The sequence below is a fragment of the Psittacula echo genome, assembly GCF_963264785.1.
Source record: "Psittacula echo genome assembly, chromosome: 3".
Classification (NCBI taxonomy): domain Eukaryota; kingdom Metazoa; phylum Chordata; class Aves; order Psittaciformes; family Psittacidae; genus Psittacula; species Psittacula echo.
In genome coordinates, this window is record NC_137736.1 from 8999685 (window position 1) to 9023525 (window position 23841).

The 23841-nt window shown below is 47.9% G+C and overlaps 1 protein-coding gene across 1 annotated transcript; it reads left to right on the top strand.

Annotated features, from left to right (window-relative positions):
• Positions 1–8903: 8903 nt before the first annotated feature.
• Positions 8904–23471, top strand: ACRBP (acrosin binding protein; the record flags this gene model as incomplete). The annotated part of the gene is made up of 9 exons (XM_080612695.1): positions 8904–10013; positions 13404–13498; positions 13616–13718; positions 13835–14252; positions 21835–21967; positions 22189–22368; positions 22469–22636; positions 22711–22797; positions 23358–23471. The coding sequence occupies exons 1-9, from the start codon at positions 9611–9613 to the stop codon at positions 23469–23471; spliced, it is 1701 nt and encodes a 566-aa protein (XP_080468821.1). The 5' UTR covers positions 8904–9610.
• Between the last annotated feature and the right edge of the window lie 370 nt (positions 23472–23841).

Sequence of the window (23841 nt, forward strand, 5' to 3'; positions counted from 1 at the left end):
GTCACCTCCAGAAAAAATTGCAGCAATTAGTCTCTTCAGTTATTCCTTCTCTCTCAGCTCTGCTTTTATTGTAAATTATGAATGTGGTACAGCTTTTTCATTTAATAATCCCGAACAGTGTTAATAAGTGACATTCTGCCTAAGTCAGGCTTGGAAATGTCCTAATGTACTTGTAAAAGGTTACTAAGCTTTCTAGTGCCTGTGAAAAATATCTGCCCCTTCAGTTGTGCCCTCACAAGAGGGTAGACATTTATTCCCATTTCTGTTGGTGTTTACTTCATCAGTTGTCTTCTCTTAATTGAGCAGAGGTGGAGGTTATAGAAGGCCAACCCTCACTGTGGCTGTTGGGCAGTACAGCTGAGAAAACAAGCCAGCAGCACAAACCACACACATCCAAGAACATGGATAGGTTTTCCAGATATCCTGATAACTTCCACCTTGTATCACCTTGGTGCGAGAAACTCCAGCTGCTGTTACCAAGATAATGTAAGGCTCCAAAACAATTACTGAAGATGAGTGTCTCTTTGTAGGATCTGGTGACTGTGAGGAGATGATCTGTACTTGAAGCTCCCCTTTATAGGTTCTGTTGGCATGGCCTGGAGGCTGATGAGCTTGAATCTCTCCTTCTTGCTCATTTCTGCTATTCAGGAGGGTTTGAGCTTTTCACCTGAAAGATGAAGTGTTTCCCTCATAGCTAACTTGTATGAGGACTAATGGAGCATTTTTCTTCTTGCAGTCATGAAGCCAAAGTTCTAGGGGTTCATTATTAAGACCAGTCAGAGGACTGTGTAGGTAAAGAGCAGTGCTACTCTAACCTTGTAAGGCAACCATGCCCAAACCTTCAGCTCAGAAGCTGGTGTTGAGTCTTCTGTTCAAGTGAGTTAGCATTCAGGCAGTCTTAGCTTTTGAAATGTCGAGGAGAGGTGCTCGGTTTCCCATTTTGCACGGCAGTAAAATAGAGGTAAGTTGTTACCAAGGCTACAGCTCATACAGTCTGTGGTGCTACAGTCTGGATCCCAGTCCCCAGATTGTCTTAGACCATTTTTCTGGGGCTTCCTTCCTGAAACAGGAAGTATATTCTGGAAGACATTGGTTGTGTGTCTAGTGCAGTCTTTGTAACAGGAGGCACTGTGCCATCTTAAAATAGGTGAGAAGCCTATGGCTGCTCAACTAACAGCAAATGGAGGATGTGGTCTGAACTTGGAAATGGGCTTTGGGCAAAGTGAGAGGGTGACAACAGATGCAAGCACTCCTCTTAAGTGGTTTGGTTTTGATGGACCCTGGATTGTAATGGCCTCTAGTAGCAAATGCAATGGCTACAGTTCTCTAGGAGCTGTGTGCCAGAGAGGTGTTTGAAGAGGTGGCCCTGTAATGAAGGCTCTGCTGCATGCCACACCAGGAAGGTGATGGCCTATTCAGGTGCTGCTTACTTGGCAGGATTAACTCTGTCCAGAGTAATACAAGTCTCGGGTCTTCTACAGTCAGTGTAGGATGCTGAAAGGGGGGAGCTAGACCAGAATACTCCTGTTTTCAGGCCAGAGCTTGGCCACAGGGTTACTATAGTGCTTCCTGGCACACTGAGAATTGGAACATTATGATGGCTTGATGCGAAACACCCAAGGAACATCTAGGCCGGGTTCTGATTCAGTGCCAGAAAATGTTGGGGAGGAGGCTCCACTGACCTGCCATTCTGCTGTTGCATCCTGCCTCTGTCCAACAAAGGGGGTGCTTCAACCAGCAGCATTGAGGACACATTTACTGCAGCTGAGGGAATGCTCTGGCATAGGAAGAGGAAACTTGGACTAAAAATTGAGACTTTTTAAATGGCGGACAAGTATAAATGCAAATGAAAGGATGTTAAAAGCTAACCTTGGAAGAGAGGGGATAAGAGCAGTATCTGTGCAATCTTTAATCACCAAAGGAAGAAAATCAGTAGAAGTCAGAAACTACAAAGTACAAAAATGAAACCATTGGGAACAAAGCCTGTAAGCGACAAGGCTACTAACATAAGCCGCTTTTTTTAGAATGCCTTTTGTTTTGGGTATAATTGAACATGGCACATGTCCATTACCAACTGCAGCCAGCATAATTGTTTCTAATGAGAGGAGGGGGAAGTGTTCTGTAAATATTTATTCTGTGTTGGTGCTGGTGTCCTATGCGGATGAGGCACTTCCTAGGCAAACAGTAAGGAGGATTTTAAATAGCATCTATTGGGGCAGAGGCCGTTTTGATCAGCAGTCTTCAGTAAATGGCGCTTGTCAGCTTGTGAAAGCCACCCGAAGGCATCTATGGTCCGCTCCCTGTCAGGCTCTGGCCTGCCAAGGAAAGCCTACAAGGCTGGAAAAGAGCCAACTCTGTGGTGGTCGTGAACAATGGATGTCAAGAAGGCTGCCACTGCAGTCCAGATGTGAAACTGAAACAACAGAGAAGTAAGTTGCTTCTTTCTAAAACAAGCAGGAAATCCAGGTCAATAGCAAAATAAAATTGGACTGAGTAGAAGTAGCAAAAAAAGGTCAGTCAAAAATGACTTGATTTATTTTTAAGATCACTGTAAATGGTTACCTGTCTCACTGCAGTGGTATGAGATCTGAAAAAGTTTACTTCTAGACTCAAAGTGCTTAAAGAGGGGATACACTAAGTTAAAGTAATCATGAAGTCCTTTAAAGAACTGGCTAGCTTGCAGATTTCTGGAACAGCTGTCAGTACAACATAAACACTTTCTAAAATGGAGCTGAAAAAATTGCCCTTTAGAGTGATTGGAAATAACCTAGTTGATGAGTAAAGTCAAGTCTGGATTTCAGGAAGCTGGAGCCATGCAGGAAGACAAGGGGGAAGACTTTTGCCAGCCTCTTTGAACCCTCTTATTAATAATAATTGACCATGCACTCTGGTGACCAGTTTATCTTGTCCAGCTGTGTTTGCCCCAACTGTGGGCATCATTCCTAGGAAGCTGGGCAAGTGTGGCTCATGCTGCTGTTCAGCAAAGTATTCCCCTTTCTAGCAAACAGATGCACTCAGCAAGCTCCGTTCCCTGGGCTCTGTCACCACCGTGTACGTTGTGTGATGTGCACCATCTGTTGCCCTCCACCAGTGGGACCACCTTCTTATTCCGAACAGCAAGTAATTAAACTAGTACCCTAGCTCAGCAACATTCAGCCTGTCATTAAATGCTCTTAAGGTATTATTTACCTAACTCTATGCTCAGAGCCATGTGGTAGCCAGTATCTTACTGTTTATTGAACAGGTTGAGTAAGGCTTCTGTGCTTAAGCAGGCTATTTTAGGCTCAATTATAGGCTGTGTTTCAGTGATGCTCACTTGAATTTGAGGGATCAATTTTGTGAGACAATTACTGCATATAAATACATATATCTTGGAATCGGAAGGTACTCCTGGAGGTTGTCTGTTTCAGCTTTCCCTTCGAAGTAGGGCTGCTGTCAGTCCTAAATCAGGTCAGATATATGCTGAGTAGCAACACACTCTGTGGCAGAACAAGCTAGGATAAGAAGCAGCTCCAGGTAAAAGGTGATGTTGCTGAAGATCTTAAGGCGTGATTCAAGAGCTGGCCAAATCAGTCCAAAGATCTCCAGATCCAGCAGAGGAGGATAACATTCCTAAGACATAACTTGCTTATACTGGCTGAAAATAGGGCCAGGCCCTCCCAGGATGTTTCTCATTGAAGATACGCAGATGTACATGGTCGAGAAGTGGTGGCAGCAGGATTGTTCCCCTCACACATCTGCTAAGCAATGAGTGGCAGTTCCTCCCAGTCCCAGGAAGGAGGGATATGGAGCGTGTGTAATTATTCTCTTAACTAAGCGAATTGTTAGCTAAAGCACAGCAGGACGCTAAGGTGGCTGAGCCCAGACCATGAGACAGCCACAGCGAAGAGTCTTTGGCAAACTGGCAACAGGAACATTAATGTTTCCTATCTCCTGGAGCAGGGCAAGGCACAGCGGCCATGAACCAAGTGCTCATCAGTAAATCACTCAACCTAGTGTGATTATGCAAACTCCAGAGCAAGCTTAAGGGCCTTGTGTGACGCAGACCTGGCTGGTTTGACAGCTCCTGAGCCATTCTCCTTTGTATAATCAACCACAGCTCTGCTTTTTCTCTGCCGTGTGAAGCAGGAGGACAAACTGTGGAGACGTTGGCAAGTTGCGTGGGAATATCTGGGGTGCGTGCAATCCCTCACTGCTCTAAAGCAGCAGCAAAAGGCAAGGCAGGCTGCAGCATTACAACAGTTAAGGACTAATAGAAAGAAACAAAATGTCCCATCTTGCTTTCCAAAGGCAAGTGAACATTTCTTCAGTGGAGCTCACAGATACAGTATTAGAAGAAATATAGCTGGGTTTATCAAATAAAATGCATTTCATTTATAAAAATAGCCAAACACCTTCATTTCTGCTAATTTATGGTTCCTCTTCTAAGCACATGAAAGAAATGGAAGAGTTAGTTTAAAAATTATGTTTCTGCCCAAATCTTGAGGACAGGCAAACCCATGGCAAACACTCAGCTCCTAAAGCCTGGTGTGAGAAAGTATTCAGCAAGTTGCCCGCTTCAGTCTGGTTTTGCAGATGTACAATGTAATTTCAGTGCTTTGGGTTGCTGCCATTGAAGGAATAACTCATTCAACACCAGGCTGGGAGGAGAAAAGGCTGGAGTTATCTTTTACACATCGACAGCAAGCAAGAAAAGAAAGTTTGACCCCATGAGATCTCCTCACTTCAAAAGCCTGAAGAATCCAGTCATTGGAAGAACCCATTCAGTTACCATGGAAAGATTTAGGTGCGAAGAGACCTCTCTGGAGCTCTGTAGACCAAGCCCCTGCTCTCACTAGGGATAACCTTGTGCTTACATCAGGTTGCTCTTGCACTAAACAAGAGTCCTTAAAAAGACCAGAGCAGTTCATTCGAGCATACTTTTATGAATCCACTCCATTAGAGGTTGTGTCACGAATTCAAGAAACCATTTTTAAATGCTGGTTTTGCAATCAATTAAATATTCAATTTTCTAAATGACAAGTAAAAAATTGCTTCATTCACTATTTCCTAACAAAATAAAATGTAAATTGTCTGAATTAATGCATGTTATAACTGTACAGTGCTTGAATAAATGTGAATAGATTAACATATCCAGCAAATTAAAATGAGTGCCAATTCTAATGTAAAGTCTATATTTATCAGCATATCACATAGCTCTCAGCCAGTGACAGTAAACCTACCAAAATAAAGTACAAATGTGGAATAAGGACTATTTAACCTGTGATTAAAGTCAGCAATTCATAACATTTTGTTTGAAATCGGAACACTCTGATGCTTTTGTCTGTGGAAATGGAGAACTCAGCCCTTGTCTGAGTGGGCTGGTACCCACATCCCTTTACACAGGCCCATAGCTACCAGGATGAAGGTGTTCAGAATTGGGCTCTTGAAGTAGTTTCTGCTTCATGAAAGACCTAGAGCTGAAAGGAAGAGGACCTTTACTCAGCTGCTGTGCAATGGCTCTGATGGTTTCTTGGCTGGGCTGTCCACTCTTCCCTAAGTACCAGGTGGCAGCTGGTCTACAGCCCAGGCACGCTCCTGAGAAGCAGCTCTGCATCCTCCAGATGCAGCACTGGAGGACATCTCAATCCACCTCTTGTGGGTGCTGGGGGGGGCACTGCTGTCTCAGCCAGTGACTTCATTGTCCCACATGTCAGCCTAGCACTACTGCCATCTTCTGCTTCTCCTTGAGGTTCCCCCATCAGGATGCTTGGTTTGGGGGCAGATGGCTGAACACTGGCTCTGAAGCTGGTTTTTCTTGTGACTTTATTGCTGCTGGTGGGGCCTGTGCTGTGAACACGGACGAGGCAGTGCACAGGGGCCTGGTTTTCAGACATTGCTGCTGATGGTGGAGTTTGTGGTGGAACGCACAGAGTGGGAATTGCTGTGAAACAGCAGCAGTAAGAGACCAAGATTAACTTGCAAGAGGAGCTTGTTTGCCAAAGGATCGTCCCTCACAAACCAGACAGGTCCTTCCAAAGCTCAGAAGTGACACAGCAATCAGATAGCAACATGGAAAACACAACTCCAGTGAGTTGTTATCCTGCTGTTACACATCCCTGCTGCTGGTGTCAGGTACACCGTGGGCCTGGGGGTTACAGCTGTGTACATCAGCTCAGGAACAGCATCTGCAGGAAACTCCATTTCATGGAGGCTCTGAGAACAAGAGTACAAAACTGCTTCAGTGCAAAAATGACACAGCTTCTACTGCATCATCAGGGATGGAGGCTTAAAGGTGCCGAGTTAACCCTTGGGAACCAGAAAATACTGGAATTAACATCACCCCTGTTCTGCGCACTACTAGCCCCTCTCATTGCTTGATGCAGCGGAAAGGAACAGACTCCCCCATAGCTTGCAGCACTGATATGTCCTGTCCAAAGGACTGTTGTTCCACAGAAATTACTTCTTTCTTTGTGGTGACTTAAAACACAAGTACCCCATAGCCCGCAACAAACCAGGCTGAACAACACAGCACAGCAGTGCCTTCTGCACTCGCAGTCTCCCAACCCTGCTGGGTGCATGCTGCAGACCAGCTCCTCAATGCATGTGGTATATTGACAGTAAGAGTTCCTTGAAGGATTTGGACAACCTGAACCAAATCCAGGGCATGTCACAGTGCATGAGAAGTGCTAAGTGGCCAACCTGTCCTCACATCTCTAACCACTTTCTTTCCAAATATACAGTAGCTCCCCCAGGCATTGCTACTTAGAGCACCAACCAAGCATCGAGCTCTGACAGCTCCTTCATCTTCTGCCTTGTGTTTGAGTTCTCAGTGTATGTCCAGGGACTCTGGTCCATTCATTCTTGTTTCCTGTTTTCATAAGCCATAAATCTCTTTCTGGCACATGTACACACAGACTGTGCAGCCAGCACCTGCCAGACATTAATAACACTGTGTGACATGACACATTAGTGTGCTTCCCTACATCATGTATTTCCATCAGCTACTGAGGTCAGCACTGAGCAACCCTAGGAAGCTGCTCAAGTCAGGACACCAGAACTCAGCCTGGGCTCTGTTGTCATTCGGGAGCAGAAGGGATTAACAGAGCTGGGCAACTGAAGGACCTGGAGTTGTCTAACATCAGCTAATAAGCAATATATCTCAAGCTAAGCAATGGAAGACTAGGAACTGGCTATAATTTGCAAGTCCCAGCAGCGTTGCCTGGTTTAATGTGAGTGGCAGGAGGTGGCTGGGTGATCTCTCCTGTTCTCTGTCTTCCTAAGAAGCTGCAAAAAAATCCTAAAGCTCAATGCTGTGGATAAATGGTCAGGCTTGAAGCTTCTCAGACACATTACTTTCCAACAAGACATCTTACAGCAAACCACAGCTTGTCTCTTGCAAGGGCCAGCAAAGACACAGGCTGTTGCTGGACACCTTTTTAATGGACTGGAGTGATTTGAGCTTTCACCGTGGTAGCCTGTATGGCTACTCAGGGGACTGGCCGGTGATGTGCCAGCCTTGCAATCACAGCCAGGTCATCCACAGCACTCTGCCGCCATTGCATGTATTGCAGCATGCGCTGCATACTGCTTCAGTCTCCTGGGGTTTATGATAGAAGTGACTCCTTCAGCAGCACCCTGCCATATGGTGAAAACTCTCTTCGCTTTGCCTGCAGCTCCTCTTCGGTTCTGTAAGGGTGTCAATTCCCAGCCAAGCGGAGGCTGTGGGGTGATGCAGTGGCTGCACAAAGCCACTGTGCTGCCCTGCATTCTGCTTACGGCTGCACTTCTTGTAGCTGCTGTGCCAGGCATTTTCTTTCCAACCTCCCTGACAGCTGCTTGCCCGTGGTGGTGATGGTCGTGTCTTTCTCTCTCACATCACAAAGTGCCCAGCCATAGGAAGTGCTGTGTTGGTGGCAACTGACAGAGTGCACATGTGGGTCACTGTGTCTGTGCCCCATGCTTTGGTCTCCGCAGTAAGAACCAGCTTGGGCACATGGGTGCAGGTGTCCCTCAAAATCAGCCCTGTGGGGTTCTGGGCACATCTGCACTGGTGGCCCCAAAGCCTCTTTTGCAGGCACCGTTCCCACTTTTGCTGAGAAAGCTTTACCATGCAGAGAGCTGTGATCAGGGCACCCGTGCTGGAGGCAAAGGGAGACCAGCGGGTGCTCCATGACTCACTGGGGTCCAGAAAGTGGCACGACTGCCCAGAAAAGATCAAGCCAGCTTCCCACTGCGTCCCGAAGCAAGCCGGTGCTGGGATGTATCCCTGGGGAGGCATGGGGGGGGTGTCTCAATCCCTTGCAGTTGGAAGCGATTTTGTCACCTTTCTCCTGCAGAAGAGCACAAAAGGCTTTGGGATATAAGGTACCCCAAAGGTACTGCTTTTGGGGCACCCTCAGCACAGAAGTAGCCTGGCCAGGCCTCAGATGCTGTTGCAGGTTGCTGCCAGCCACCACCATGTCAGCGAGCAGAGGGGCAAGCTCCCTGCTTGGGTCCCATTCCTCTTGCTTGCCTTGTCCCCATAGTGGTACAAAGGCTTGCCTTCCTCATGGGATGCCCATATCCCTCCAGCCCTGTGCTTCAGCTCCCCTCCACATGCCCTTCCCCAGCCCTGCTGTGATGTCGTCCCCTTCTCATTCTGACGCCATCCCCTTCTCATTCCATCACCATCCCCTTCTCATTCCACTGTTGCCCCTGGCCACCAAGGAGAATTCAGTGCTGTGGCCTGGGGCAGACATGCTGAGGCTGCTGTGCCTAGTGGGTAAGTGCCCCTGCCTGCTCCCTGCCCACCTTCCTTGGGCCACCACAGAGCCAGCGCTGGAGAGAGGCTGGAAGCCCCTGCTGATGCCACCCCTCATTCCTGCCCCACTAGACCTTCCCACTGGGACCACAGGCTCTGACTCACCCAGGAGGGTGGCTGGAGGGACATGGGGCTGGGGCAGAGCATCCCTGTAGATGGTGCTGAAGGCAGTGGGAAAGGACCCAGCTGAAGGCAAAGGAGAAAAGGGAGAAGATGGAGGGATGTCCCCATGGAGGGGCTCAGGCACGTGGTGTGGTGGAGTGGGCAGCTCACAGAGGTGGGAGCAGAGCCTGCATCATTGTGGGTGCCTCCAGAGGCACCAGGCAAGTAAGGCTTCTGTAGGGGAAGAACCCAAAAAACCCCTCAAGCTAAACAAAACCAAAAGTAAAAATCTCTCTCCTCTATCCAAATCAAACTCCCCAACTTCTAACATTTTAATTTTTATCTTAGTTTTCTGTTAAAATTTTCCTTTTTTTCTTATTTTTATTGTTTCTTCTTTTTTCTCTTTGCTTGTTTCTTCTCTTTTTCTCTCCTTTTCCCTTTATTTATTTTTTCCTTGTAAAATTTTCCTCTTTTTTCTTCTCTTCTCCTCTTCCCCTCTCCTCTCTTCCTCTCTTTTCTCTTCCTCTTTTTTCTTTTTCTCTTTCTTTATTTTGTCTTTTAAAAGGTTTTCCTTTTCTCTTATTTTTCTCTTTCCTTCATTATTTTTCTCTTTTTTTCTTTTTTCTTTGTCATTTTTTATCTCTTTTTCTCTTTTTTTATTTCTTTTTTTTTCTTTTTTTTTTAATTACTTTATTTTTTCTTTCTTTTTGTTTTTTGTTGTTTGTGATGTTTTGGGGGTTTTTTTCTCATTTTCTCCAGGGCTCCTCGTTCCCCCAGAGCCCTGCAAACTGGGGTGATGGAGCTGATACCCCATGCCCCACTCACCACCAACAGACAGGAGCAGGCTGCTCTTTCCATTTCCCCTCCCCGCTTGTCCCCATGCAGAAGGGTTACGCACAGCCTGCTTTTCCCCCAGGTCTGCTGGCCTCGCTGATGTCCTGTGTCGCCCCTCCAGTGCGTCCTGTTCCAGGCAGCCCCCTGTCAGACAGAGAGTACCAGTTCTTCTTTGCCCACCTGCAGCCCCCCTGGAAGGCGGAGGTGTCCTGCCAGCTGCGCCAGGTACATGGCTGCCTCAGCCCCATCATCCTGCAGCTGGACCAGGAGGAGAACCATGGCAGTGTTCCCAACGGTAGGGACATTGCTCTGCCTGGAGCAGCGCCTGCTATTTCTATGCCTCGCAGAATGCCCCAGGATTGAGGGAAAGGGGATAGGGATGGTTCATAATGGTGATGGAATGAGCTGGTTTGGGGTCTGTAGCCCAAAGTCCAGTGTGGAGCAGGACACTCCCAGCACTTGAGCACCCTGGCTGTGTGCAAGGGAGTTTGGTTTTGTGGCCTCTCTGGGCACCCCTTCCAGTGCTTCAACACTCTCCTGAAATAAAAAAAAGGCTTTTCCTAATGGGCATTCCTAACCTCTCAAACAGGAATTTGCAGTTTCTTCCCTCTTGTGTTGTCTGGCACCACCAAGAAGAGATTGATTTTGTCATCTTGTAGCTTTCCTTCAGGTCCTTGTGGGCTGCTGTTAACTCAGCAGCAACTTCCCACCTCCTCTTCACCCAGCTGAAGAAGCACAGCTGCCCTGGACTCTCTTCGCGGGTCATGGGCTGAAAGCCAAGGCCACTTTGTTGGCCCTTCATTGAGCTCTTAGTCTTCTCCACATCTCCACTGGTGGGGTAAAACAACTGGCCACGGTTTTCTGAAGCTTGCTGAAGATCATCATCTCTTCCCAACAGTTCATGTTGCAACCTGACAGCCTGCTTCCAGCTTGATGTGGGGTTTAACACAGAAGCTTGGTGTATAGACTCTCATGGGCCTTTAAGAAAGCTTGAGCTGATAAGCTGCTTTTTCAAGTGTTGAACATTTCAGGAGCCAAGAAACATCCCAGTTCAGAAAGCGCCATAGCAACAGCACCCTTTAAATCTCTGCAGAGATACTTCCCCTGCACCCCTGCATCAGAGAATTTAAGTGGCATAATTATATCTGTGCAGCTGAAAAACTTGGGACTACTTCTGTTGTATTTTTCTTCAGAGGAAAAAAAAAATAGGAACAATTTTCTCATAAAAAATATGTCTTTATATTTAGCTATGAACGTCAATGAACTGAATGATCAGCCAACTGTGCTTATTTGGACTGCAGCTTAAGGGCAACTATTTCTTGCTTGTTTCTGCAGCTGTGTCAGGGGAATGGGTCCCACTCTGCATCACCAGACCCAGGGATGAGTCCTGGGCTCCTCACTCACTTGCGGGCACTTGCAGTCTACAGTGCTGTGGCACTAGGTGCACGCAGGGTTCCGGTGCACCATCTGTCCATGGTTCCTCTCCCAGCAATGCTCTTCACCCTGGCACTGCTTTTTGGCATATCCAGCCACATTCCCACTGCTGCTGCCTTTAGAGATTCAAATGCCAAGAGCAGGAACACCTGGGAATTCCAGAAGATGTGAAAATTTTGCAGGATGCCCTCTTTGCCTTCTTTTCCTTCATCCCTCAGCCCCATGCCCCCATCTGCAGACTCTATTACACTCCATAGTTCCTTTTTTTTCCGGCTTTGGGGCTATTTTAGCGTATGTTGTGGCTGGGCTGAGAGGATGAGCAGACACAGCAGAGCACATGCCCTCATGTGTTTTGTCTCTAGTGTCCTCACAGCTAAAATGGCAGTGCCGTCTATATCCAAATATTCATGAGCTTCTTCAGGTGTGGTGCTGAGGAAAGCAGTCACCTTGTGTTTTAAACAAGAGAAGCCTACATGAAGCCTTTTAACACTCATTGTTGTGGAAGATGAGTCCAGAAGATGCTTTCCTGATGATTGCATGCAAACATCTTGCCTGGTTCCATCTCTTTAGCGATTGTTAATTAATTGCCCCAATTACCTTCCTTTCCCCCACGCTGGGAGCTCCTGTGAGCTGGCCACAAAGCCCAGAGGCTTTCTGACACCCAGCAGAAGCTGTAGCTGTTTGCAGCAAACCAGCAAACACATGGGCAGGAGGAGCAGAGGAAGAAGGCGGAAGATAATATTGATTAAACCAAGCAGCTACTGCTGAGAAAGGCTGCTCTAGGCAGGGAAGTCAGAGGATTCAAAGCCAGGCAAGTATTTCCATAGGGGAGATGAGCTGAGAGAAAAGAGGGATCAGTGCTAAAGGAGGCAAGCTGCTCGTCAGGCCATGTCATCAGTGTTCAACAGACTGTGAGAGAGCTGAGCCATCATGGAAATGAAGAGACCAGCAAAGAGAGCCCACGGGAAACTTCATCTGTGTCAAGTTTTTCTTCGCTTCCCAGACGCTGGAATGAAAATGTACTTTTCTTCTTCCCCCATGCCAAAATGGAAAGTTTCTGTATCATCACAGGAATGGTTTGTGGCAGGACATAGCGAGCTGTAATACTCAAAACCTGGCCTGGTGTGGACTGCTGGGAATGCTGAGAGAGCCAGGCTAACACTGGGGTTAGCAAATGATTGGGCTTCCTGCCCTGCCCAATGGCAGCAATGTTCCTTTGCAAGTAGCTGCTGTGTGATGGAGTGTAACTCTGCAGCTCCCAGTTCATGTGGAATAGCATTGCACTGGCTGAGTCCATGTCCCCCACATCCTGGAGAGATTCCACAGAGCATCACCAAAGGACACGGTGGGGATCTGGCATGTTCCCTACAATCTGGGCACTTTTCTGGGCTGGGATCCTGGTGGATACCTGAAATCCTACTTCTGCTAGTGAATCCATATGCTTAGCCCAAAAGAAGCGCATACGGTGTAAAAGATGGTGTACAAGCCACTAAGAGGAGTGGAGCAGTGCAATTTCACTACTAACCTCCTCTGCCTCAGCCAGCACTTAAGTCATTTGGTGTATGGAACGGGCTGACTGTGCTAGCTGGGCTGCGTACTCGTAGAGCAGAGAGAGCACAAGATTACCCCCTCCACAAACCTCCCAGGGTTTTCAGCTCTCCTGCATGACCTCAGCTATTCTGCAATCACTGCAGGAAGAGCTGCAGCTTTTGAGCCAGTAGTGTCAGCAGTGCTGGTCAAGACTATGGTGCATGTGTGTACAGGCACAGACTTTGTCTGTGGCATCTTGGCCCTGTGGACTTTGCTCCATCCCCTGCACAGATGGAATCAATGTCAAACTATTTTGCTCTGAAGAGGTTGTCTCCTCCGGTGTTGCTAGGCCCGGTCCAGTCATCTTTTTAACCCATCACATCTCTGCTTGCCTTTTCTCTTTTTTTAAATCCTTCAAGGACTGATAATAGAGTCCTTATCAGGAACTGGAAACAGCAGGTTTGAGTCTCTGTAAAAGGGAAGATAACCATGTGAAAAAGGGCAGAAGGGCGAACTGAAAAGCTGGGTAGTTTGGAGTGAAAGTACATGTGTCACCTGGGATTGGGAGCTCCAATAGCACAAGGCTGTGGTCTCCAAGTGGAGGCACAGCTTCAAGCACAAGCTGCTCTGAAAACAGCTGTCCAGGGGTCCCCATCTCTTGCTGCACCCAGCTCAATGGGACAAATAAGCCTGCATCCTACCCACATCTGTCTCTCTCCAGGGCCAGTCTGCTCTGACTTCTGGGAGGCACCGTGGTTTCAGACCTTCTGCCACTTCGCCCAGTACCGCTGCTTCACACGCCAGTTCTACATCAAGGTGAGGTGCAGAATTCCAGATGGGTGGGGGGCAGTGTCTCTCGGGAGATGGAAGGAGTGAGGAGGAAGGGAACATAGCACAGTGGGACTCATGTTTCTCCCTCTCTCCTCTGCTCAGCGAATCTCATGCCTGAATTTATCTCCAAAAAGCCTTCTACCGACGGAACAAACCCACGTGGTGGGCTTCTGGACAAGGGGCAAAAGCTCCCCTGCAGAAGAAGGTATGGCTGCACTTATCCGTGCTGGCATTGCTCTCCTGCTGATATCCCATGGCTGTTTTCCCACCTCACAGCAGCTTTCTGGCTGGCTCAACATCCCCGTTCCACTCTCTCCCCAGCTCCAGGGCCGACTTTCTTGCCTGCTGACAGCCTGCTTCGCACCAGCGTGGACACTCTCCTGAAGTACTCCTATGCACTGTCAAATCAGAAACCAGTACGGAGGAACCCTGCCCTGAGCACAACAAAGCTGCCGAGACTCCAGCAAGGCAGGGGGCTGCCTGTGCCCCCACTGACCCTGCCAGTCCCACCTACCCCTGCCGCAGTGCCTCCCTGGCTGGGATCCCCTCACCAGCCAGAGCAAGCCTGGGAGCAGCGCCTGCAGAAGGGCATCTGGCAGCTGATCCACATGGCCCTCGACTTGGAGGCGTCCCAAGTGGGCAGGAAGGGCTTTTCTCTGAACTCCAGCACCCAGCCAGACTCAGAGAGCACAACAGGCAGCCCTGAGGAGGAGGAGCAGGAAATGGCATCCCGTGGCAGGTAAGGGGAAGACCCATCTCCCTGCCTGGCAGGGTACCACACGCCACGCCTGCAGGGCTGTCCTAATGCGTGCCGGTACATGGTATTCACGCTCCTGCCTTCAGCTGGTGAGTGCAGGCAGGCTTTCTGGAGCAAGCTGTCCCATACACAGCAGGACTGTAGCCGGGGAGCCCCCCGTCCAGCACAGAGTGAGTAGGGAGAGCGCGATCCAGCACTGCTAGCTCCTGACAATCCTGTTGCCTTTGCATCCTAAACACAGTGCGTTTAGGCGTTTCCTGCAGGCAGGAAGGCTCCTCTGCACGTGTATCCCCACCCTGTGGTCATCTACAGTGTGCAATCACCTCCTGCGCTCATCCTCCTCCCAACTCCTGGCAATCTGGGTGACCTGCAGAAATAGCTTCCTTGGGGTAAACGTATCTCACTGTGCAATGTGAACCAGATGTTTCTCAAAACAGTCTGACTCAAGGAATGCTCTGCAGAGTGCTCTGTCCCAGGTAGAGCAAAAGCAGCCCTGGGATAGAAGCCAAAGCCAGGAGCACAGAGCCTTGCTCCTGGCTGTGCAGGACCACTACTGCTCCTTGAGCACGTCTCTGTGTTCTGGATCTACGCATTGCTCTTCTTAAGGAGTTTCTGATTCCAGGTTCTGGCTTTGAAAGCAGCTGCATGCCCTGTGTCAGTCCAGCTTGCTGCAATCCCTTTACACACCCCTCTTAGATCCTCTGGTCTAGGGATGCTCTAGGAGCTTGTCAGGCATCTTGATTTCTTCTCAGCTGATCTGCTAGGATCCATTTGCCTCTGTTCTCAAGCAGCTGAGGTGAGTCCAAACAGAAAAGACCTGCAAAAGGATTACTGTTTTCATTCAAATTTACTTTTTGATCATTTAGTCCTTTGTGGCTGAGGACCACTTGCTTTGTCTGAGTTGCAAAGATTACTTTCCTTGCCAAGAGGAAAAACAAAAATGCTGTGTAGGTGTGCTTTTCATGGAGAAATCATGTTGTTTCAAGTCTGTTGCTGGCTATAGATGTTCCTGTAAGCACACGTTTTGTGCATGATTGTACATCTGTGGGGTCTATTAAACACACTGCATGCTACTACAGTTAACCAGAGCTCCCACTTCTGCATGTAAAAATGAATTGCATCCTATTGTTAAAGCTATAACTGTCCTTCTGCAAAGCTGTAACTTATGTCATCCTACTTCCTAATATTATTCCTATTATATTCCTAATTTACTGCTTGACAAACTTCTTGTGTATGTACTCCAAGGCAAAATTACGTTTCATTGAGGGCATGTTCATTTTCCCTGACTCTGAGATTGAGCCTTGCTCTGATTTAGTTACATTGGGATTATTGAGGGTCTGCTGTGATTGCAGATGACACTCACTATGCTGCTGCAGAGTTTCTCAAAGATGCTAATGCTGACTGTGTGGCTGTAACCTGGCAGCTGAGCCCCATCAATCATGCTAAGCAAAGCTTAAACCCAAGTGAGGATTAAAAGGCAAGATAGACCATGCCTGTCGGCTTTGCTGCTCACCACATCCTGCTTCTTCACAAAGGGACTTCAAAGCATGACCTAAAAAAGGGGCAAAATGCTTTGAGGCATTTCCATTCCAGCAAGAGGAGCAGTGCTGGGTGGGACTGGTCACTGTGCAGAGGTGCCATTCAATGCCTGGTTTAACGGAAGGTGCACACGGCTGTGACAGGCACAAACCAGGGCTGAGTGTCTTCCCGAAGGTCTTATGTCCAGCAGGACATAGATCCCTTCTTGCTCATTCCTGCTTGTGGCGGCTGCTCTGGTAGCTCTACCAGCTTTCATAGTACCTGATGAAGCCAGCTGTGACCTTTAGAGAGAGACAGGGCAAAGGCAGTAATATAACAAGGTGAGGAATTTGCAGCACTGTTTTGTTGTCTTTGTGCTAGCAGTGAATCATTATGGGAGGGAAATGTCTCTTAGTGCACTTACTTTCCCTTTCTAGTCCTTATTGTGCTTTCTGCCCCACAATTAATGAACTATTTATTTCCCAGTATTTCCTCTCCACAAAGTTACCTATACAGGATGATTCAGCCTTGCTAAAAAGAGCTCTGTAGCTCTTCCATTTTAAAGCCCATCCAACTCTCATTTTCTGTGGCAATTTTCAGTGCCCTTTCAAAACATCCACACGCCCCAGCTCTGCGTGCACCATTCAGCAAGGGGTTTTGGCAGCTGGGTATGCAGAAGGAGATCAACCTCCTTCCCCTTCTCTTCTGTTTGCACACAAGAATTGCATTTGTCCTTTTTCCCAGGGCTTTCTGCTGGTGCATTGTTTGTCTGGTATGACCCCTACACCTCTTGCAGTGTCACAACTGTCCTGGATACAGCCCTTATCCTGTTGGTGTGTGGATGCTCATGAGCCCAGCTCCCTCAACAAGGCTGAGCTGAGCCCTCCCAGTGGCTGCACCCTCCTCCTCCTGTTTTACCCCTCCAAGCAGTTCTTGTGGCGCTTACGTACTTCATCCCCAGCAGCTTTAAGATCAGACCATTCATTAAAAATACCATCCCCAGAAAAAAAAAACACTCTTTTTGACTTAGCATCACCTGTCTGCAATTCATTTTTTCCCCTTTTTTCTGGTGGTGCAGGATGGGACCCATTCCCCTCACATTTCTCAGCTGCTTCAGGAACTAGCTGTGACTTGGGGATTATGTAGTGGTATCTTTTGACCATTCAGTGAGTCCAGGGACCAATTTAGTGTCTCACTACTGCTACTGTGCACAACTAACTGTGAAAGGGGAGCTGTAACAAGGCAGGTTTGCCTCTCACCACCAGGCTAGATGAAATTCAAATGCTCCCAAGCTTCTGGGATTCTCAAAGCAGGGGCCTCTCAGTGTCTCAGGGACAGAGGTAAAGGACTGCAATATGAACAGCTCAGCAGGAGAGATGTGTTTACATCCCCATTCTCCCAATAGCTCCTGTGTCAGGTTACTTTCTGGGTTTGATCTGTCAGGTACCTAGCCAGCCTGCCTATCTTCTTGGTATGCAGGCCAAGATCTCTTTGGTTTCTGAAAATGCTAAAAATGGCTATTTCCTTAGTGGTTTTAGTTTCTTGCAGCAACTGCCCTAAATCAGAGGTTACAAAGTGCTAGAGAGCTGCTGCTTGCTCCTTTTCTTTCTTGCTTGCCTCAGGTATTCACTCCATCTCACACAGCCAGCCAATATTGGAGAGGTTCAGCAGCTGAAAGTTAATGGCCCAAATCCTTGTCATCATGATGAGGAAAAGGTGGATGTTGTTAGCTAGCACTTTTCAGAGATATGCTGAAGTAGGCTCCATGTGTGTCACTCCATGTCTTGAAATGTTAGAGCAAGACAGGATTTTACCTGATTTCTTCTCTTTTTGCCTTTGAGCAATGACTGATCTTGGCCCACGGATTCTTCTTAACTACATTTTTTCACATTCCCTTTGAAACATTGCCTCCAAGTAACTGTTGGGCTTTTTCCAGGTTAGGCCACCAATGTGCAGAGGTACTAAGCTAGGGAGGGACTTGCATTAGAAAATTGCTTTAGACCTATGACTTTCCCTGATGAATGGTGAAAGTTCTGCACATCCACAGACATACTCAGCACCATGTCAACGAGTGCAGGGGACCCACAGCAGTGCTGTTATACTCTGCAGGGTCCATACCATTTGTCTATAATACCACTGTGATGGGACACAAAGCCTCAGCACTGCCATAAGGCAGCAGCAGTGGGAGAGTGGCTGGATACACCGAAGATCAGTGCCAGGGTGCTGGGCATTGCCAGGAGAGAAACCAGGGACAGTCCTGGAGTGTAGCTAGTGCCACGGCATTGTGGATTGCAGGTGCCCACAAGCAAGGGAGGAGCCCAGGACCTCTCCTTGGGTCTGGTGATGTGGGATGGGACCCATTCTCCTGACACTTCTCAGCTGCTTTCAGGAATGGGCTGTCACTTGGGGATGATACAGATGCATCTCACTCACCCAGAGGTGGTAAACCAGCTGCTGATTTTGCAACCTTGAGGAGGCCAGAAAGCCTCACAGCAGAGATGGAGAACAGAGATAGAGGAGGATGCGGCAGAGAGGGCAACAGAATTTTTTGGTAACCTTAACCTGATGGCATAACTCAGTTTCCTGGGTGGGTGAGTGGATGTTACAGACACAATTCTGTATGCATCTGCATATAGGGCCAACAGCAAAGTGTCAGTAGGTAGTGAGTAGGAATGCAAGAGCTGATCATACCAAACGTGGTCTACAAATCTAGTTTGCTGTGCAGCAGAGGCTCCTGCCCACATCTGACTTGGCATCTGTTCTGAACAAGTAGGTCATCAACACTCAGCAGATGTTTCATTGCTACTTATGGAAGTGCTCTTTATAGAAAAGTTCCCTTTTATGCCTCTTTTGCCTGTAATCTATTTGTGTCTTGTTTGGGCTGCACTTCTTGGACCAGTACGTGTATTGGAGAAAGCAAAGGCTGTTAAACCCTTTTACTGGGAATTGCTTTCTATGCCTCAGGTTGTTATTTGTTTGCTATTTTTTAAAAAGTACAGCAAGCTGGACAGTTTTTCTCCTTTTTTTTAATACCTCAGTGATGACAACACCAGAGCCATTCATATCACTTTAATCACTGTTAATATGCCTCTCGCTTTACTGGCCCGATCATCCTGCTGTGATGAAGAAGCAATCGAACCACAATATGCCATTGGAATAACAAGCAAGTAGTGGAACAATAGCCATTAGTGACATGTTTGTCGGTAAATTCTTTCAGAGAAGTTTGGGGAATAATATCAGGGTCATTAACTGAAATGTGTGAGTCCCATCAAGACGTCTCAGCCAGTTTACCTTATCTTGAAGGTAAAGATCCAACCGCACCTAAGCAGGCAAGCATCTGAGTGGTGGCAGGGACTCCCTTTGGCTGTCACAGATTTATCAGCAAAATGGACTGAGCACGTGTTCTCCTGGGTGACAACTGCTTAAAGAGAGAAACTGTCAGTGTCAGGTAATCCACACACAAAGAGCAATTCTTTACAGAAGAGAAATGCTACGTGTGCCTTGGAGGCTGTCACTGGTTCTTCTCTCAGTGATGTTCAGCTCCCAGTCACAGAAAAATGCTGAGAGGGTTGAACTGAATGAGCTTAGACAGGATTTTAGTGTGGGATCAGCACAGACTTTTTGGTCTAAATGTAAAACTTCCTGTTCTTCTTGGTATCTTAAATGGTCTGAATACAGAGGGAACAAAAATACCCCCTAGATTAAAAGTATCACGTGGAGCCATGGAATGGAGGAATGAACATAAAGGATCTCATAGGCTGTGGAAGGACACAAGATATGGGGGCTTTGTTTCTGTTTTTTACTGGCACATTTTAATTCTTTTCAACTTGGCCTGAAAGAGTTGGTGTGTGTCACTGCTCTCCTCAGTTTGCATTTTATTGTCCCCTCTGAACTCAGAACTTTCTTTCACAAACCTCTGACCAATTTGGTCACACTGTGGTGCATTGCAGTCAGAGATGCACAGGGTTGGGATATGTAGATTTCCAGGTATTCAGCTGTCCTCACTTTTCCAGTGAATGCAGTTGACATGCTGTGGGCTGGAAGCACAGTAATTTATTCACATGTCGGTATCTACAGAATACCACTTGCAGCCTGTCCACAGCACAGTACAGGATGGTGTGCTGAAGTAATGTCTTTGCTTGCCTGGATGCAGGCTTAGAGCAGCATCTGCTGCACTGTGATAAAACAAGCTTGACTGCAATGTCTTTTTTAAAGAAAAAACTAATATTCATATTTTCTGTGACTAAGACTTTCAAGGTTCTCTTTTAGTAGAGAGAGATGCTTTCAGAGATTCTGACACGCTCATTTGCTGCTGGTTAGTGTGAAGTGTTTGGATACAGCATCACTTGTTTCTGACCCACTGCAAGTACAGAGCACATGCTGTGAGCTCCTTCATCCACGGTGCATGGCAGGTATGCACAAAAGGAGGTGCACACTAAGAAGGTGCACAAAACTTCTTAGTAACCCTAATGCTCACTCATGTTCTCCTATATGAGTGCACACTCAAACTCAATGCAAATGCCAAACATCTCTATGCTCCTGTACACGCAGTGTATGACTCCCACATATCTCACATGTTCTAGTCATTCCTTACATCTCCATTTCTTCACACACCACATAACTACAAGGGCTTAACAGTGGGGAGGCTGACCTCTTATAGCCTTCAGGCCTGACTACGACTCTGATCATTCACCCTGGCCTTCCTGCTCAGTACAGGATGGAGAGCCCTGCCTGATGAGCCCTGAAGAAAAAACAGTATCATGTGGCCCTTCTACTAAGAGAAATTTAGGGTACCTTTCTGAAGTCTCCAAGCTGTGGAGAAACCACCCCATCAGTTGCTCCCATGGTACATACCCTTTGTGACAGGAAAATGCAGCTAATTTCTGGTTTGAATGAATCTCATCCTAAATTCTAGTCACCAAAAGTCATTGCTGTTCCATCTGCTAACGAAAAGAGCCTTCCAGATGATCCCCACCTTGGTAGAAGTACCGACTGACTGCCTGAATGGCCACCCACTAGTGTCTTTGCTCAGCCAAGTAAAGCTTTTTTAGCTTCTCACTCGGTGAAAGTTTTCCAGGCCTTGGGAAATCTAATGCTAATCTGAAGGTCTCCAGAAAGTTTAAGCTACTCTCAGGAAAACTTCTCCATACAGGTTAACCCATGTATGGATTTTAAGAGTATTTTAACATAAGTAATTGCTGTTCTTACTTTCTGCCAGATCAGAAACTAAACCGGTTGCTTCATTTATCACTGGCTTTGTTTCCAGACACAGAAGACAAATATTGAATGAGCATTTTTACCTCTTACGCTTCATTACTGATAACTGGCACCATTTTACCATGTCTACAATTTCTACTGTTCCTAAGAAATGTGAAATATTGTCCTTATCCTGCTGGCATTAAATCTTCTGCTTTTAGCTTCCCATGTTGGTTTGGATGAACAGTTAATTCATTGTTACCAATTTTTTCCCCTTTCTGAAAAATGTATTGGTTCAAGCAGGAGGGAGGCTTAATAAGTTACATACTCCAGACCCAAATGAAGCTGCTCCGTGGTCAACACTCAGCAGACCTCTAACACTTCCTTGGTGTACACCCACATGGACAAAAAAGGACCTCATGGGAAGGTTTCTTAAGCTGTGCTCCTTGTCCAGTCCCTCTCACATACTCCTGAACCATAGAATCATAGATTCATAGAATGGTTTGGCTTGGAAAGGACCTTAAGATCATCCAGTTTCAACCCCCTGCCATGGGCAGGGACACCTCACACTAAACCATGTCACCCAAGGCTTTGTCCAACCTGGCCTTGAACACCGCCAGGGATGGAGCATTCACAACTTCTTTGGGCAACCCATTCCATGTGCACATATTCTGCAGATACCCACATTTCTCTGCGCAGCTTGGTCAAGAGTCCCAGGTTTCTTTGGGAAGGGTTTTTTTTTTTGCTATGCTTTGGGGTTGTTTTTCCTCCTTCAGTTTTTAACTAAAGGTCTCTCTTCAGCTTGTGACAAGAGACGAGACTTGACTTCCTCTGTCCTTTCCTCTGTCAGCCTTTTAGCCCTGAAGACGGATGAGGCAGTGTTGATCCTGTGCTATGCAATGCTGGAGGGAAACTGTCTCTCATCAGTGATCGCTCAGGCTTGGAAGGAGATGGAAGACAGAGTCTTTGGGTTTGGAGATTCGGTAAAGACGTTGATGTCCACCTTGACTCTCTCTGTGTGCAGGGCTCCCTGCAGTGCTGACCATACTGCTCTGGCAGCCAGAGCTCATCAGCACTGGTCTTTCAGGTGCCACCTCCTGGGAGAAGCTGACCTGGTGACCAGGGAGGCAAGCTCCAAGCCAGAGACATGGGAGCTCCTCAGTCTCCTTTTTCCCTGCTGACCTCCTGACTGCATCCACCCTAGGTGTGTGACAGCCTTGGACGGCATCACATGGACCTGTGTCCTGACTGCGCTTTCTGCTCACTGAAGAGGGAGCAATGTCAAAACATCCATACCCTGAACCGTGTTCATTGCGAGACAGGCAGCTTCTCCCCTTACATCAACCCTCAGATCTCAGCCCAGCACCAGGCTGCAAGCAACCAGGTACTGAGCATGCTGCATGTCCTGCTGGCCTCTGAGGAGAAGCCTAGGCTGGGTGGTGGGGAGAGGAGGAAGCATAGCTCTCTTTATCCCATTTTTGCAGACCAGCTTCCCAGAGACCTCGGAGTACTATGGCATGGAGGTTTTCAGAGGGCTGAGGGCAGAGTACTGGTGCAGCCGGATGGCCACTCATGGCTGTGAGGACGCTCGTGTGGCCCTCTGGCTGAAGGCAGAGTACAGTGCCTTCAAAGATGGAGATGTCCCAAACCAGGTGGGTGCCCAGTGGATGCTCCCATCCCTCTTTCTCCTCTTCTTCCTCTGGCATTCATGCACATCTCCCCCCAGATCTGTGACTCAGATGGAATACAGCACCCTAGCTACTGTGGGTTCAAAAGCCATCAGTGTCTCCAGCAGAACCTCAAAAACCAGAGGGTAAGAAGCAGCCTGAACTTCCCTTTACACAGCCTTCTCCATCACTGCTCCCTCCACAGCCAGCCCAAGTCCCTGCAGCATTCACAGGCACACTGCTTTTCCCTCCAGCAGGACAGAATTGTATGTGTTTGGAGGGGGTGACAAATAGTCACCCAAGCGCAGCTGGCGTGTAATTGACACCATGGGATTTGCACAGATGCTGTAAGAGATGGCATCAGAGACAGACACTAATGTTGAGACAGAGGAGCTGTGGGGAGACCCCATCTGTCAGGGTATCCCTGTCTATCCCTTCAGGGGAAGGTCTCCCTCATCTACTGGGTGCTTCCTAGGTGGTAACAAAACCCAAATACACAAGAGCAGCACAGAGCACTAGCCCATATCTCAGCTAAACACACATTTAGCTACCAGCCTCTCATCCTGCTTCCCAACTGGTTTTCCCCTCTTCCCCCTGGTGCCCCCATCATCCCAGCCTCCAGATGCCATCCATCACAGGTATCCTCTTTTCCTGGGGGAGGGATGGGCAGTGGTATCAGTCCCATGAACTCAGGCTGTCCTTGCAGGTGTTTCGCCGCAGCTGCCACAGGAACAAGACATACCGGGTGCTGAGTGAGAAGGAAGGAGAGGAGGAAGTGGAGCTGTGGCATCAGAGGTTCCTCGACCTCTCCAGGGGGTGATGCGTGGTAGCGGTGACATATGCAGGAAGCGCAGGGCTCCATCAGGCTCTTTGGGGCTGTGGTGGGACATAGTAACATGGATAGACTTGGACAGCTCTTCCCAGCCCCCTTGCTGGTTATGGCCAGATTTCACCCTCTGAGCATCTGCTCTGTGCCAGTGACAGCAGCACACCATAAGGAGAGCCTCACTCAACAGCATTTCACTGTGGCACCTCCTGGAAACATTTTTCTCCAGCCAAAGGAGCAGCTGAGCATTGGAGAAGGCATCAGCCCTGGGAACCTGGATTTAGAGTCTGGCCCAAGCATCCTTGTCTGACATCCCACCCACCTCTTGCCTCCCTCCCTCCCTGCAGGTCTATACCAGTTTGTA